The sequence below is a fragment of the Perca fluviatilis genome, chromosome 10, assembly GCF_010015445.1.
Source record: "Perca fluviatilis chromosome 10, GENO_Pfluv_1.0, whole genome shotgun sequence".
NCBI lineage: Eukaryota > Metazoa > Chordata > Actinopteri > Perciformes > Percidae > Perca > Perca fluviatilis.
Window position 1 is genome coordinate 2,529,258 of NC_053121.1, and position 17,917 is coordinate 2,547,174.

Here is a 17,917-nt window from a genome sequence, read left to right on the forward strand (position 1 = left end):
GTGCTACTGTTACAACAGTAATGTTATGCCAAATAAATATTTTCTGTTTCAAGATTGCATCGTTGTTTACACTGTACTTCTCAACCCCTCTCAGCAGATTACTTTCCCTCTAGAACATTGGAAATGTAGATATAAGCCTATGAAAGACCAAAGAGCTTTCGATTTAGAACAACAGTGTGTGCATGGTATATCCAAACATTTACTATTATGAAAAAACTTGTTTGTCATTTCATGCAAATGCTTCACTTTGAGATGTGTTCATGGCATTTTGAATGCAGTTTTTCATTTTGAAGGAGATGTGAGGAATTTTCCATTTTGTGTGTGCAGTTTTGGGAATTGTGTGTGGAGCTATGAAAAAAGGAGACACAGTTTTGAAAATGTGTGTAAGCTGATGGAAAAAACTGTAATCCACAGAATGGTCACTATAGTCTTCTACTCCTGGTCCCTCGGAGCGGTTGTTAGTCGCGTATTGCTCAATGGCACTTCAGCTGCGGCCGCTGAAGTAAACGGGAGTGTCAGTTTTTCCATATTTTCCGGGATATGAACCAACGGCCTCTTCCCTAACCTCTGCAAGCTAAAACCTTATTATGGGCCTTTTTGAGTCCAGGTGGGACTCTAGCATTATGGCTTTCAGCCATAAGAGTTTCGCTTTGTCAGTCCTCTGCAGTGCCCACTGTATGATGTGAGGAGAGTTTCTCTCTGAGTTCAATGAAGAAGCTGGAATAAAAAGCCTCGAAACAACCTCTGTGTCATAATTGAAGAAAAAATACAGATCAGTGTATCATCCTCGATGGTGTGTGTGTGTGTGTGTGTGTGTGTGTGTGTGTGTGTGTGTGTGTGTGTGTGTGTGTGTGTGTGTGTGTGTTTCTGCTCCTCCTGTGAACCTGACAGAGGTGACGTCATTGAATCTGGAAGTGATTCGACCAGGCTATGATGCTATTGGCCACGATTCAGAAGAGGGTGTGTGTGTGTGTGTGTGTGTGTGTGTGTGTGTGTGTGTGTGTGTGTGTGTGTGTGTGTGTGTGTGTGTGTGTGTGTGTGTGTGCAAAGTCAACATGACTGAAGCGTACATATAGCGCTCTGGAGCAGTCTCATGATGATGAGGTCATTTCCCCAGAGTTTAACCCTCAGGAACATAACAGACATGCGTCCGTTTCCAACCCTCCATTCTTCTCTGTACCCTTTCATCCCTTTTCATCCTATTTAATTCTTCCACTTTTCCCTTTCTACCCGCGCCAGTTGCTTACCTGGAGTTGTCTTTCATCACTTACATGTGTGAGCCAACCTTTTTTCTTTCTTCCAGTCATACCGTTTTTCCTCTCCTTCCCACCAATGCTTCAAAAATCCTTCTTCCATCGCCTTCTTCTTCTTTTGGGCTTTTACCCCCTCTTTGATACTTCAACAGCCATACCTTTTGAATATAATATTTTATATATATAAAAACTTATATTCCATGTTACATCATATACTATTTTAGCCTGAATAAATGACTAACAAATACAATTAGTTTGTTAGAAGAAGTGAAAGAGAGTAACTTTTTCAGGATCATCATAAATTTAAACTTATTCTAGGCCAGTTGTGCAATAAAAGTTTACGTGGATATTTTGGATCACTAAATTAAAACACTACACAGATATGTAGAGATTACTTGTTACTAATTATTTACACCCAGTAACAGCCGTGTGTAACCGTTTACAAGCTAACTACTGACAAAGCTAACGTTAGCTTGTGGATATATGACCCTTTTAGAGGGAGGAGTAAAAGAGGTAAGCTAATATGAATGGTGATGAATCTGAACCAGCACTTGATAAAATGTAGTGTAATGACAATGTAAACTGGAAATATTTTAAATTACTTTTCACAAAAATAACACAACATAGGCCTACTGTACATCAAATTACAAAAAGCCTTGATAGTAACCTTTTGCTACTAACACCAGCTAACAATAGGTTGGCTAAACAGGTGTTTCTGAACTGGAATACACATCTCTACTGACTGTTAAGTTTAATATATCTATAAACATATTTTTGGAAGGAATACTAAAGCTTGTGATACTTTAGTGACTTTTTGTTTACATAGGCCTGGTTGATTGCCTTTTTTCTTGGACGGCGCTACAAATGTCAGTATTAAAGTTAGTATAGTTAGCTAATGGTGCAACACACATTAGCTACTGTAGCTAAGAACTACCTAGTAGTTACAAAGAACTTAGTGCTTTACACACAAACTTACAAATAGCTGGCACAACCCAATCCCCCCCCCCAACTACCCCACCAGAGCTCCTTCAGCATGAAATTATTACATTTCCCAGAGGTGAGCCAAGCTGAGAGGATGAAGACAGGGGGACAGGCAGTGCTATGGGAGAGCCAAGGTAGCTTTAGAAGCTGATACTCACAGGAAAGACTCATTTGTCACCCTTGTCTCAAAGCCATATGTGATTGCCAAAAGTGTGTGTGTGGCGGGGCAAGGATCATGAGAGTGTGATGCACGCTGATTTTTAGGGGGGAATCTGAAAGGGGCTTTGAAGCAGCATCACTGCTCTCCGCCACATGTAGGGCCTATACCCACGAGATCTGCTTTGCTGTTTCTCTCTTACATTTTCTCCATATCTGTCTGCGCGCTCTCTCTCTCTCTCTCTCTATCTCTCTCTTTCTCTCTCTCTCTCTCTCTCTCTCTCTCTCTCTCTCTCTCTGACCACTAAATGTTCTCCCACTCAAGGCACATGGTGATTATGGTGGGTCCACATGAAGACATGTCAGTGACGTTATGAAGCACTGAGCAGTGTCTAACTTTTTGGTTCAACGCAACTCTGTGGCCAGCTGTTACCATTGCAGTTTTGGGTCTATATATGTGTCTGTGTGTGTGTGTGTGTGTGTGTGTGTGTGTGCCTGTACTGCATGTAGGCTACTGTAAGGCTTGGGAGCAGTGAAAGGGACAAAGTCATTTGTCACTTGCGGCTTCACATGTCTGGTATTGAAATTAATGACAAATCTATGAGGTGTGTGTGTTCATATTTGTTGGCTTATGTGCGGGTGATGTCATGCATCAGAGCTTCTTTTTCTCACACTTTGTGAAGCCAGCTATTCCCCTGCAGACTTTCTCAATTTGCTGACATTGCAGGCAAGAAGTTTGTGTGTTTTTGTCTACGTGTGTGTGTGTGTGTGTGTGTGTGTATTTTTATTGCTTTTATTGGACGTTTGCTGCAGACCACAGGGAAACACTGGCATTCAAACTCCATCATACACGCCATCCACCATTATGACGCTCGCTGCCTATGTGTGCCTGTGCACAAAAACATGGGTGTCCACTTGTGTATGTTTTGCTCTTTTCAGTCTGAGAGGCACAGAAATTCTACCTAGCAGGCTTGTTAGAAAGTTTGAGATGTAAACTGGATGGACGGCGAGTTTAATCTGCCGTTAATCAATCCTCGGAAAACTCACTCAAGCATCAGACACTGCAGATTGCTCTGCCTCTCCTTGTAACTCCCTCTCTGTGTTTTCCCAGTCATCACTTTACTCTCCCCAAGAATCACTCCATGTCACCCCCACCTGCCCCCGCGCATTCTCCCCCCAATCATCCGTGGTTTCCCTATGGAACGAGAGTGCGGTCGCCTCCTGGCTCCCTCTTCTGCCCCCTCTGTTGTGTGTGATGCTGAGAAGCCCTCAGGATTAAATCTAAGTCTTTTGTTTATCATCTCAGCTATTACTCCTAATGCTGGCTCTCCCTCTCTCTTGCTGCGTGTGTGTGAGTGTGTTTTCCACGCATGCATGTGTGGGCAAGCTCTCAGATCAAACACAGCGTAAGACGAGCCCATAAACAAGCCTTCAGGACCACTTAGGGTTTTCAGGGAGAGTCAGTTTTGGGGGGGGTGGGGAGGGGGGCAGCACGGAGGGGGAGTTAGGTACAGAAATCAGCTGCTCTGTTTATGTACCTTTCAGTGGTGATTACCGGTCCAATCTGTCTGTTTAACAGAGGAAATATCATAGCCTTGCAGAGTGTGTGTGTGCTTATATGTGTGTGTTTGTGAGACTGGGAGATGCATTATGGTACAGTTGCAGTGCAGAGGGCTGGAGAGATGCCATGGAGTTGCGTGGAATTAGAACGCTGGTGCGGCACTAGGCTAAGTGTTTATTTACTCATACATACAACCTTAACTGAGTCAGGAGAGTGAAAGCAGAGGAAGCAGAGGACCACCACAGACCAGAGGGTTGGGGGTGTGTAAAGAAGAAAAAAGAGTAATGTTAAAAGGGGGGAGAGTGTGTGATGTGTTTTTTTTTTTTTTTTAGTGGGCAGACACACTGGCAGGTAGTACCCAGCCTGAAGAAGGGGATCTATTTACAGACTCAGTTTACAGAGTGGAATATTCACAGAGATGAATGGACTACTCTATACACTCAAAATATTATTTGCTTTACATTACAGTGCAGTCTGCGCAGAATTTAGTCATTTTTGTGTCATGTGCTGTACAGAATATAGCATGTAAAAGGAGAGAAGCTTAATTGAAAGTGTAAATAGTTCAAGCTGTGTTTGATTAGGTTCACTCTAATGCAGTGGTGTAGTCGTGATACGCAGGTACAAGGGCGTAGCACAAAATTCTGGGCCCTGTAGAAATGCATTTTCTATGGGCCCCTCCCCGCATCCACAGCTATTCATTCTAGCATCTTTTTGGGCCCTTCTCACATGAGGGCCCTGGATACTCAACCGACGCCCCTGCGCAGGTATACACAGTATACCCACTAAGAAAGCTCCAGGATTTCCATATACCCACTTAAAAATGCCCAGTGACACGCAACAACATAGCCTACTTTCCATTACATTTTTGATATATTTTGAATTGTCATCTGTGTTTTTCTTCTTCACATAGGCTAAATAAAGGGATTTCCACCGTAAATTGGTGCATAAAAGTGTATCAGAATACAGGAAATTAAAGTCGTTGATGCTCAAAACTTCCCTGGGGAGGACCCCCCACACACACACACACACCCACACACACACATTTTTCCTGATGGGGAGCATCTAAAAACTAAAATATAGGTCATTTCCAGTTGTGACCACTAGATAGCGCCAAAGCTACACAGAAGAACTCTCAAGAGAAGGATACTGGAGGCAATAAACGAGGCAATAAATGGTTTCAGTGGTCACTGTCAGACCAACAATAACAGTCGTCTAAATTCTCCCAAGACGTAAACTGTTTATATATTTTATGTAGCTTGAAGTTTAAGTAGTTTTTCCTAGCTTCCGCTTCGGATGTCTTCTTAATCCCCTCCAGCCACCGGAAGCTCTACATAAAGCCGAGGTTGCAAAGTGCGTCACTGCGCGGAGGATCTGCTGACAACGAGCCTGAACTCCATCACCGACACTCTCCCCTTCTTCTGTTTGTACAAGAAACCCGAGCTGACGTTTCCACTCCAGCATGGTGAAGATTGCTTTTAACTCGGCCCTGGCGCAGAAGGCGCTGGGCAAAGAGGTGCCAGCCGCTGAGAAGGTGAGCTAACGGGCTGTAGTGCGTCGTCTGAGCCCGGTGTCCGTTTTTAGCCTGCGGTAGCAGGCCTGCACTGGCAAGAAAGCATTCAGATGTGACCGTGGACTTCGTCTGCGTGTGTTTTACTTCTTATATACTGTCTATGGTTTTACATAGCAACGTTAGTTATGTATTCTTTTGCATTTTGCCAAATTTGATATCAATGGGTTTGCGGTGTTTTTCGCAAAATGCACGGAGAGCCAATATTGCACCTGATGCAGCGCAGAGCGCGAGACCGCCCATCTTCTGAACATCAACACAGCTGTCCTGCAGAGGCCGGACATTCAACGGGATTAGGGATGGCTGAGTTGAAGCTGTACATGCGTTGAATGTTGATAGGAAATGCATGCAATATTATGACGTACAGATTTTCTGACAGTATTGCGTCTGTGTGTTTTGTGTTCAGGATCCTGAGCTGGCCTCTGCTACAGCGGGCAGCGAGGGCTCCACAGGTCGCTGTCTGCTCACCCTGCTGGGCATCGCCTTCATCCTCAGCGGGCTCATCGTTGGAGGAGCCTGTCTCTATCGATATTTCACCCCAAAGGTAAAAATGTATGCTTGTGGATGTTGTTAGTGTTACATTTACCAATATACATAAGGTTTTACCATTGCTAATGGAGTTTTCAATGTTTTTTTTCGTGTGTTATGAATTGTTTAAAACTCGCTGCAGTCTACCTGACCTGTGCCACACTCCTTGTGATGCAGGAAATGTGATGTGATCCATAGACTGTAGTGTTACAAGTAGCCAAGATACAAACGATCAGAGAGCATCTATACAGGCTGCGTCGTGGTTTTAAATGAGCTATTTTAACATTGCAAAAATGCCTCAATGTTTAATCTGAAGAATACACAAAGATGGACAATCATAGGACATATGTACCCATTTTATGTAATTGATGGAATAGCAGTCGGTCAGGAAATTTGGGTTAGGATATGTATCCTATACAGGCACTGCAATGGTCATGTTTTGATTCCAGCTGGGGACCTCGTCCTGTGTTTCCTGCCTGTATGTACAGTCGTCAGTCGTTTTCTATTAAAGGCAAAATGCTAAAGCATAATCTTAAAAAAAAAAAAAAAGAGCCCTGTCAATGTGAAGAAATACTTTTAAAACTGATGTTAGCAGTTAGTCTACCTGCACTTCTTCTGGCTGGGTATATCTAAACATAGCACAATTCAAAGTATTCAGTTCCATTGAAAATATTGAGAGTATTTGATAAGCTGCCTTTTATCATAATTTTTATTACTATTCAGATAGAAGAGTAAAGCATGGAAGCAAGTCTTTCACGAGTCATCCTCCCAATTTTCTTTTTTTTTTTATAGCACGAGGGAAACTATCTCTTACTGTACTGTGGGGGAGTGTTATTTGAGATTGGGAAGTAGAGGTCGACCGATACGGGTTTTCTCAGGCCGGTGCCGATCTTTTGAAATCTGGGTCGGCCGATGGCCGATACATGCTGCCAATTATATTTGGCCGATATTTGCTTGTTTTTAACCTCTATTTGAAAGATAAAATTTAACACTAATAACTACTTAAGATACACAAACTTTCTCAACAAAAACATTTATTGAACATTTGAACACCAATCTGCACTTGTATACTTACATTAAACATGTATAATGTAAAAAAATATATTTTATAAATAAACAAAACTGGTAAGAAGAAAGAAAATAAACTTTGTCAAATGAACTTTTCAATGAAAAAAAGTTTAGTGCACTTAGCAGCATTTATCAAACATATGAGAACAATAAAATAAATTGGAACATTTTAACAATAGTAGTGCTGACACACCGTAGCAACCAGCAGCATTTCTTTATACTTCATACTTCTACCTTTCTCAGACCCCATGCTTACCAACTTGCTGCATATATTGCATTTGGCCTTCCCTGGTGTTGGCTGGGTGAAGCGCTGTCATAAGGGGGTGGTTTTCTTTTCAGCCATCAGACTTAATGACTAAAAAAGGGGGAAAATACAAGGTTAAGTTAGTATTTTTGTATAGTATCTTCTTCAAGTCATTTTATAGATAGGTATAGATATAAAATCTAACATTTATTTTATAAATCAGCTAATAATCCAGTGCATTGTAAGTGATACAAGGCTAAAAACGTTTCTATCATCTTTCCAAAAACTGTCCTGAAGCATGTATTTTTGTTTTGTTTGTTGACAAAGCCAAATGGACAAAATATTGTCGCAATTATCGCAAAAGGGGGGAAAACAACTTTAGGCCATATGGTCAAAATTAAATGATTTAATAATAATGTAAAAACGTATTTCATTAGTAAATTGCTGTTGAACGACAAAAACAACCACCATGGCAAAAGGGTATTTTACAACAACTTTGAATGCACCGCGACGCACCGTCTGTGTTGTTCTTCAGACAAGTAGCTAAACAACGGCAGCAGCACACTGCTTAACATGCTGCTGTTGGATCCTATACAGTGAAATAAATCACACTTTACACGTTTAGCTGTCAGCATTTTAATCGTGTTTAATCCATCAGCTAGCTAACGGTAGGCTAACGTTAGCTGCTGACGAAGGCAATGTTTTAACTAGTGTCACATGCTGCGATGTTTCTGTTATTCTAACATTCGTTGGGCATCAGACATCAACGCCAGGCATATCAGTGGGCGAAATGAGGTACAGAAATCCGCGTTGCCATTCGGGTCCGGTAGATACGGGTCGTTAAGGCACAGGTGCCATATTAGCAGCGGGTCTACACTGTACCAACCCTAGCAACGACGCTAGCAAAGCAAAGCCAGTCCTTCACTAGCCTATGGTGCGGTGGTCTCTTTTAACTACAACTTCTTTCTCTGCATTGAGTTGACAACCCTCTCAAATATAGACACACAAACAGAACAAATAATAAAAGTCTCAGATCCACTGTCTGTGATTGCAAAATTCTAGCTTAATTATTGTGATATGACAGCATGACATGACAGCTATCAATATCAAAAGTAGCCGAACGTCATGTCGCCTGTTCATGTTTTTTCTCGAAGTTGGCAGTAACATGTCATACGTTTTTCATTAAATATATAGGACTTATAAGAATTTAATCCTTACAGTTTTCTCCGAGGAACAGCTCCTTCCTTAGGCACTGGATGAGGTCTGCTCACTCTGCTGGTAACTGACTCTAGGGGCAGCGTGCGTCGAACACGTGTTGCACAACAACAACACCAGGCTGCCCGCAGATGCGCCTGCCTATTAATCGGATTGATATTGGCAGATGCCGATTATGTAAAAAAAATGCCGATTAATCGGTCGACCTCTATTGGGAAGAGTAATCAAAGCTGCTTGCACTCTTGCCTTGGTGGGAAACTAGAATGCCGACTCTCGCTCACTTCCGTCTTCAGAGAAAATGCAGACCCATCCTTTTTAAAATATTGCTGTGTTGTCAGGGATGCTCTCGCTATATACTGTATTATCTCTGTGCCCCCAGGGGTTATGCAAATGAAGCATTGCCTAAAATAGTTTATTAAACTATTAATACAATGCAGAAACACTTCTTAGTTCAAATTTTATATTCAACTTTGATTAGAAGATTAATCCCACTTACAAATTGTGACATTACACATACACACTTCCTGACAATGGCGACCTATTGCACAACTCCCCTGACCAACATCCTAGATTACCTGATAGCATAACGAAAAATAAAACCACATAAGACTGCAGCACATGAGTCCGGGTCGCTGCAGTGCCACGCTGTCGGATATACTGTACCTGTACCATTTGAAAGTTCGTCTTTTTATTTTACATTTACTTAACCTTCTTCTTACCTAAATGGATTGTATTCTGGTTTATTAAATAATCCTCTATCTTGTTCAAGTTTCCTTTCCCCCACAAGTTTGATATTTTTCTTCAACATATCCCATTAGTCCCATGAGTGCGATACAGATTGAACTGAGAATAAACACAGTCAACAGTTCACAATGTTACATCATGCCACTTCTACTCACTCTCAGCTCATTATTATGGTTTGGTCTCCAGATAAGGCAAGGCACTTTATTTATAGAGCACGATTCATACTCAAAGACATACAAAAAAATCAAAGTGCTTCACATAAGCATATACATACAAAGCAAATGGAACATAAAATTCCACAATCATATTTAAAAAACAAACAGAAGTGGTAGATTGGGTTGGTTGACTTGAACACCATAGAGAGCTAGTTTTATTTCTGTCATGAAATACTATATGCATAACATACCTGCAAAAGGATACACAGTAAGCAAATAAAAACTACAGATATCTACAAAATTCAATAGAATATTGAGGGTATTTTCTGCCCCCTAGTGATCGGAAAAATCATTTAAAGCAACTTTAAGCCTTTGTCAGCGCTTTTTTTCAGACCAAATCCTGCCTCTTTGATGTAGATACCCTGAACTGTTGCTACTGATGAGCAAACTTTACTGCTGCAGTATGTGATTCCTGCGGTAAGAAGACTGGCACAGTGTGTCTGCAGAGCACACCCTGCAGAGAAACCACTGGGTGTGTACAGTAGATCCATAGCGTGAGGCAAAGATCCACCGCACCACGAGTCAACGACAAAGGCACCTGCACTAAAAGTCACATGTAACGAAAATGAATTCGGTTACATATGTAGGTATTACACTGGACCAAACACTGTCAGGATATTCCATTGTAGAGAAATTACTGAATAAAAGTGCCTGCAAATTGAAATTTTTATACCGTAATACAAGGCCGTTGACTCCAAAATAAAAAAACTCCTCGTCTCAGCTCTCATTCAATGCAATTTTGACTATGCATGCTCAGCATGGTACAGTGGCCTAATGATGAAAATGAAAAACAAGATGCAGATTATGCAAAATAATATGATCCGCTTCATACTGTCTAAACCTTCTAGGTATCATGTGGGAAGACATGAGTTTAAGAGGGTTGAGTTCCTGCCTGTTAAGCTTAGGGTTGAACAACTTAAATTCAATCATATGTACAGTATTATTAATGGTGTAGCCCCAAAGTATTTGGGATTTCAGATTTTGATGGTACACACTCAACATGCCCATGAGACTAGGGCCAGTGTCTGTTCATGTAAGGTGCCATGTGTGAATAGTGAAGCAAGAAAATCCTTTTTTTTATACAGGAATTGTTTTATGGAATGGTCTTCCACTTCATATCAAAATGGCAGTAATGAAAAGGGATTTTAGATATAAAGTTAGGGCCTACTTATGGAATAAAATAGAAAATTAGGGGAAAATAAAATCTAGACTAGGGACAGGGTAATTTATTGTTTTGTAGTTCATGGTGTTTTTTGGTTTTTTCATGGTGTGTAGTTTTTTTTTAATTTTTTATTGTTTTAACCTTAGAAGGACTGTATGTGTTTGCATGTGTTGTATGTCCTGTTCTCTTACATCAGGGACCATGTTGGAAAAAAGTGTTTCTCGCTTTTACATGTTATCCCTTGGATTTCCCCTTTGTTGTCTTTCTATATCCATAAATAAACCAAACCAAAACGCTGTACTATGGTGGCATGGGTTGTTTTGGTTGCTCAGTTGTTTTCCCCAAGGTTGAAATACAAGTTAAGTGAAGAAAGTGGGAACATTAAAGCTGTAGTGCGCAACTATTTTATATTAATGAACGTCTATTACATTCAAGCCATTGTCAAATTAGTTGGTATAAAGCTAATTGGTGCATAATCACCAAAGGCTTGTATAATGTGGTAGAGCAGGGCAATATATCAATATTATATTGATATCGTGATATGAGACTAGATATCGTCTTAGATTTTGGATATCGTAATATCTTTTCCTGGTTTTAAAGGCTGCATTACAGTAAAGTGATGTCATTTTCTGAACTTACCAGACTGTTGTAACTGTTCTATTATTTGCCTTTACCCATTTAGTCATTATATCCACATTACTGATGATTATTTATAAAAAATCTAATTTTCTCATATTTTGTGAAAGCGCCAATAGTCAAAACTACAATATCGTTGCGGTATCGATATCGAGGTATTTGGTCAAAAATATTGTGATATTTGATTTTCTCCATATCGCCCAGCCCTATCGTGTGGACGTGCCGACAAAAACAAATTCCTCATGGGGGTGATAGAAACTACGCATTATAGCTTTAAAAAAATGAAAATTAAAGTATTTCATCACAAATTAATTGAGCTTGTTGCATGTGTCCTCCAGAGGCTGTATCACGGTGCGATGCAGTTCAGTGACGTGTCGACCGGAGCTGGTGGAGAGAGCCAGCCGTACTACCTGCCACGGGTGGAGGAGGAGGTGGAGATCTCTGACAGCATGGCCGTCATCAGCGTCCCACCTCCCCGCTTCAGACCCGGGGACCCTGCCTACATCCTCCATGACTTCAACAAGGTAACACTCACACTGAATTAGGGCTGAGCGATTAATCATTCTCAAAATGAGATTTGAAAGAATGTGATTTGCTAATCGTGGAGGCCGCTATTTAGTGTTAATTTCATCAGACGAGACAAGACTAAATATGTTCATCAACAACCTTTTTTTCCATGACTGAAACAATGACGAGACTGCACCAATGTCCAAAAATGATGACCTAAGACTAAATTAGCATGCATTATTGTTGACGAAAAAAGACGAGGCTAAAATGTTTCGCATAAAATAAAAGATAAAATCTCTTTATTTTTGTCTACAATCGTATGAGATAGAATATTCAGCTGTTACGCCTTCAAAATATTCCGAATGAGTTTGTTATGTAGCTGCCAGACTGTGGCTGTTGCTGCCAGACTGTGGCTGTTGCTGCCAGACTGTGGCTGTTGCTGCCAGACTGTGGCTGTTGCTGCCAGACTGTGGCTGTAGCAGCCAGACTGTGGCTGTAGCAGCCAGACTGTGGCTGTAGCAGCCAGACTGTGGCTGTAGCTGCCAGACTGTGGCTGTAGCTGCCAGACTGTGGCTGTAGCTGCCAGACTGTGGCTGTAGCAGCCAGACTGTGGCTGTAGCAGCCAGACTGTGGCTGTTGCTGCCAGATCCTGTAGCTGTTGCGCACGAAGTGACTGTGGCTGCAACACAAAACTAGATGGAGCAAGAACACAACACCCATAGACGGTAGCGAACACCAGAGATTTCTGCCAGAGCGACGACGACATGCTAGGTAGAAGGAAGAGGCTTGATATTTGGTCGCAGTTTACGTACAATGATATTGAGAAAAAGTCAGAATGTGTCATTATAACTGACGGGAAGCACTGCGGGCAAAAGAATTCAACAAAAATGTTGAATGGAAAAAAAAGTGGATTCTGTCAGGTAATTATGACATTTAACAAATATTTGAGATGGGTGAAACACTTTGACTGAAATGGTTATCAGAAATAATCTCAGAAATAATTTATTAAAAAAAAGAAGACATGTTTTGACTAAAAAAACGATATATTGAGTTCTCTTTTGACTAAAACTAGACTAAAATGACGAGACTTTTAGTCAACTAAAATTTGACTAACAAAAAAAGATATGTGAATGACTAAATATAACTAAATGTGACTAAAACTAACAAGGACGTCTCTCGCTCTCGCTTTCGCTCTCGCTCTGTGTGTGTGTGTCTGTCTCTGTGTGTAGAAGCTGACGGCGTATCTGGACCTGACTCTGAGGACCTGCTTTGTGATTCCTCTGAACACCTCTGTGGTGCTCCCCCCTCAGGACCTCATCGACCTCTTCTCCCAGCTGATGGTGAGTCAGGATCAGCCAGTGTCTGCCGGATCTCTGCATGCAGCTGCCAGTAGAAGAAAACCTAGCTGGGATGATGGAGAAAAAAACAAAACTATACTGGCACAGCACTCTTCACTCAAGCTCACGCATAAGCCCTAATATTATGGGCTAAATATTACCTGGGGAAATCCAAGGGGTTTATAATAATTCCAGTGATTGTACTGTATGTGCTTTTAATCCTGCGCAATCTGTCATGCTCCCAATGACAATGCTAACATGCTGATGTTTAGCAGGTATAACGTTTACCGTGTTCACCACCTCACGTTTAGCATGTTAGCAGGAATGTCATTAGTTTTGCAAGTTGTTAGTCATGAACTGTAAAAGTATTTTATTAAGTCAATATGACCTTATGATGGCTCTAGATGAAAATGTTGATGATAGCGTGGCTGGCATGATCCCATTTCATCAAAGACGTAAAGAAGTACTTACTTAAAACTACTACTGATGTTGTTCATTTACCAGTCCAAATGAGATGTGTTTTTGATGTTGAAAATGTTGTGCTGGTTGAGATTATTCCACGTACATGATCAGGTTCCTGTAGGGCATTTTTTTTTTTTTTGAGTTTTAGTGCGAGTTGAACATTGTCAGCACGACCAAGTTTGAGTCAGGCTGTCAGACCGTATGTAGGTACGAAGCGCCTAGTTCCCACTGAGTTCTCCACCATGACATGTTGTACACCACGTTGTGTCGTGGTGCAATCAGCGAATTTCATTATGGAATGTGGAAGTGGTGAATAAAATGCAGACGTTAGGTGACGACACATTAGTGGCTGCCGTTCGCTGAGCTGCTTTTCTTTTCAAATCCTTTTGTTCACAATCTCTAATTCTTGTCCCAGTCCGGCTCTTACCGCAGCTACTTGGTGCACGAGGACCTGGTGGTGACGGAGCGTATCGATGACGTCAAGCCTCTGGGCTTCTACATCCGCCGGCTGTGTGACGGAAAGGAAACCTACAGAATGCAACGCCGCTCCAGCCTGACAGGTGTGTGTGACCGTGTGCGTCCGTGTGTGTCCGTATTTTTCTGCCCAGCCCGCGTCCCGATAGCGCCGTATCTGAACAGGCATTAAGATATTGTTGTTTGTGTGGAAAGCTTTTATTAAGCAAAGTGATGGTTCGGAGTAATTTCACCCTAGGGTCCTTTGCACCATGACCTCGAGCCAAACCTTTTTTTCACCTGGGTCTAACATTGGGAGAGTTGGCGTAGAGTAGCGTTATCAGCTGAATAGCTTAGCGCAGGTGCTAATGGACCCACGTTTGTATCTTGTAAATGACCCCACTAATAATGCCCGAAATGATACCAAACGTCTACAGTAGTACACATAGGTTATGTACTCATAAAACGATGGATTGTAAAGTTTGTAAGTACACCAGAAGTTTATGTAAATAACACTTGCCTGCTGGCTTCTGCTCTCTGCTGTTGTTGTTGCTGCTGTAAGACGAGTGCTTAGGGACATCTACAAATTACAACACCGAAAAGAGATGCAACAAAAATATTTTTTAATTTAACTTTTTTTTTTTAAGTAAGTGCTGTAGTATAATTAGCAGGAGACAAGTAATAATTGAGGTAAGTTTGGAGATGTTACCTTATTTAATCATTAAATTAATAAATATTTTTGTTGTATCTCTTTTCGGTGTAGTAATTTGTAGACGGCCCTAAGCACTCGTCTAACTGCAGGTAGCAGCAGCAGCAACAGAGAGCAGAAGAGAGCAGGCAAGTGTTCAGAAACTGATCTGGTGTACTTACAAACTTTCCAATCCATCGTTTTATGAGTACATAACCTATTTGTACTACTTGTAGACGTTTGGTATCATTTCAGGCATTATTAGTGGGGTCATTTACGAGATACAAACGTGGGTCCATTAGCCCCTGCGCTAAGCTATTCAGCTGATAACGCTACTCTACGCTAACTCTCCCAGTGTTAGACCCAGGTGAAAAAAGCTTCTGGGGGGGGGGGGTGTTTGGCTCGAGGTCATGGTGCAAAGGACCCTAGGGTGAAATACTCCGAACCATCACTTTAAGCAACTGTAGGAAGTAAATGTCAACAGATGAGGACATCAGCGCACGCGGGGCAACAAGCTCACGTTAACACAGGCACGCACCTACATAATAAGCTTTTTTTAAATTTAAAATGTTCAATGCCTTATCGCGCTGATGTGACCGAGCCCGACCCGACTAACCAAAATTTTGTGTGTGTGTGTGGTGTTTGTTGTGTGTGTGTGTGTGTGTGTGTGTGTGTGTGTGTGTGTGTGTGTGTGTGTGTGTGTGTGTGTGTGTGTGTGTGTGTGTGTGTGTGTGTGTGTGTGTGTGTGTGTGTGTGTGTGTGTGTGTGTGTGTGTGTGTGTGTGTGTGTGTGTGTGTGTGTGTGTGTGTGTCAGTGCACATAGATATAAAGAACAAGGTTTGTGGTGAATTCACAGTTTCAAATTAAGTGACGCTTGCATATGTTTTTTTTGTGTGTGTGAGAAATGAGGATGAAACCATTTTCCCACGTCAACGATCGACTCCCATTTAAGAGACATTGCAAGGTCACGTCTACATAAAACCCATTAACACAATTGTGACTTCAACAACTGGTTTCATTTGTTCAGGTACCGCTTCCTCTATGTAACACCACAGAAGTAGCTAATTTAGATTTTGAATTTATACGACGATTGTATTATTATTGCCTGTGGTGTAATGATACAGGGAAGTCACTGTGGACATTTCAAACATTTGTGCGACACTGAAAATACAAAATAAATCGACTAATAAAAAATTTAACTTCTGCATTAGGAGTGTTCCAATTAGTTCCTCATCGGCTACATGCCAGTGTAAATGCCAACTGCTTGAGTGATTGTTTCATCCCGTTGTGTTTTTGTGAAGGGTGAGTGATGTGGGGATAAGGAGTTGGGCTCAGCTCCTGCTTTTACCCTTGACTCGACTGTGTATTACCATGTTGGATGGGTTTCCATCAGTTGGACTTGGAAAAAGTTAATGTATCGAACATGCAGTCACTTTAATATTCAGGACTAACTAGTTTGCTTGTATTGTCTTTGTGTCTGTCAGGTGGGGGCATCCAGAAGCGCTCTGCGGACGAATGTTTCACCGTCCGCCACTTTGAGAACAAGTTTGTGACGGAGACCAGGATCTGCAAGGCTTGATGGGAAAGCACGTGCATAGGTCAGGAAGCGAGAGAGGGAGAGAGACTGATAGTGAGAGCCATATGTCGGGGGGAGAGAGAGTGAGTGATAGGGATAGCCAGAGTGGCAGAGGTAGAGAAGGAGGGAGTAGGCGAAGGAGGGAACAGCTTTCAGCAGAAAGTTACTTTTATATTAAACTCTTAACTCCAGTTTTTGCCTCCCCTGCTTTAACCCCAGTGAAAAGTGAATTTAAGTTACAGCATTGTATAGTCTAACCCCCCCCGAACATGTATAAGTCATAGCACTCTCGCTCAAGTATTCGCTAGTTAGTCTTGTACTAGTAATCAGCTTTCTTACTAAGAATACACTAAGTTTCATTTGTTCTGTTGGTTTCTGTTCTGTTGCCGTAGCTTCCTGCTGAATTATAATTATCTTATCGTTGTTACTGTATTACAACATCCACTCACGTCTAAACGAGAGTTGTTAGTCATTCTACTGAATATCCTAGTGATACTGAGAAGTCCTTCATATCAGACCTGTCTTGTGTGTCCGCCTACAGTTCCCTTTCTTAACGGTGTTTATAGAGCAGCCTTGATAAGATCTACTATATGTTATAGTGTGATATAGCACAAGTCACCCAGGAAATGTATGGTACAGTTACAGTTACAATACGCATGTAACGTGGTTGTCAGTGTCTGTTATGGATGGTGCCAGAGATCTCTGTCACCCCTTGTTGTAGATATTTCCCAGAGGCCTCTGCCGTCCTGCTGTGTGATGACTTTATGTTATTAATTAAGGTGAGCAGTCCGACACCCTATATGACTTGTGTTTGTGTAGAAATATTATTTGTGACAATAAACTTGAAGGATGGTTGATGAGCTAAAGGGAAATTTCACCAAATTTGAAAACCTATTCTTTCTGTCAGTTTTTAAATTCTTATTTATGAATTTGTAGTCCCATAATGTGAGATTACCTTTACTGAGGTAGCTGTAATAAGCAGCCAGGCGGCTCAGAGTTTTGCAGAACTTGACATATTTAAAAATTGTCACAGGCACAATATGTTTGTAAAAATCCTTCAATGAATCTGCATTAAGCAATTGTCCTTTATTTTGAAAAACCCTAAAGGAAAAGCTTTAAAGTATGAGGGGGAAAAAAAGGCCTTTTGCCAAATAACTTCAAGTCATTTTTCAGTGATTTCCTGCACAGAAAGACAATCAGACAGAAGTGTGCGTGTCAAAATGTGTTTCTGTCTCGGCTTTTTAACACTACTAGAAGATTAGATAAAAGCCAATGTTGTGTGCAGCTACTGAAATGAATTCACTTTGTTGCTGAATAAAGTTGCATTTCTTTACCTACTGAATATTTTGACTTGTTTGCTTATTTTATTTTTTAATTGCTATGACAATTAAAGCAGCACCAACACATCTTGAATCATAAAAATAAATCTACAGGGAAAGTTTAGCTGGTTTAGGGATTTTTCTGTATTCTGTATTTCCTGATTCTTATTAAAGATGATGACATGTTCATCCTTCATAACAGGAACAGCTCACTCTTCTCCAGGCTCAGACACATTTAGAAAGAA

The 17,917-nt window shown here is 41.2% G+C and overlaps 1 protein-coding gene and 1 long non-coding RNA gene across 2 annotated transcripts; one reads left to right on the top strand and one right to left on the bottom strand.

Annotated features, from left to right (window-relative positions):
* The first annotated feature begins 5,108 nt into the window (after window positions 1-5,108).
* Window positions 5,109-17,695, top strand: LOC120566604 (integral membrane protein 2A-like). The gene is made up of 6 exons (XM_039813136.1): window positions 5,109-5,482; window positions 5,925-6,062; window positions 11,669-11,854; window positions 13,067-13,177; window positions 14,052-14,196; window positions 16,262-17,695. The coding sequence occupies exons 1-6, from the start codon at window positions 5,411-5,413 to the stop codon at window positions 16,354-16,356; spliced, it is 747 nt and encodes a 248-aa protein (XP_039669070.1). The 5' UTR covers window positions 5,109-5,410; the 3' UTR covers window positions 16,357-17,695.
* Window positions 7,404-8,664, bottom strand: LOC120566605. The gene is made up of 2 exons (XR_005640434.1): window positions 8,577-8,664; window positions 7,404-7,469 (listed from the first exon to the last, which is right to left on the bottom strand). It is a non-coding gene; the product is annotated as an uncharacterized LOC120566605 (long non-coding RNA).
* Window positions 17,696-17,917: the final 222 nt, after the last annotated feature.

Bases quoted from the DNA above. Each gene is read 5' to 3' on its own strand.
- LOC120566604 (XM_039813136.1), top strand. From the start codon at position 5,411: ATGGTGAAGATTGCTTTTAACTCGGCCCTGGCGCAGAAGGCGCTGGGC. The intron at 11,855-13,066 runs GTAACACTCACA...CTCTGTGTGTAG, and splicing joins TCCTCCATGACTTCAACAAG to AAGCTGACGGCGTATCTGGA. The intron at 14,197-16,261 runs GTGTGTGTGACC...TGTGTCTGTCAG, and splicing joins ACGCCGCTCCAGCCTGACAG to GTGGGGGCATCCAGAAGCGC.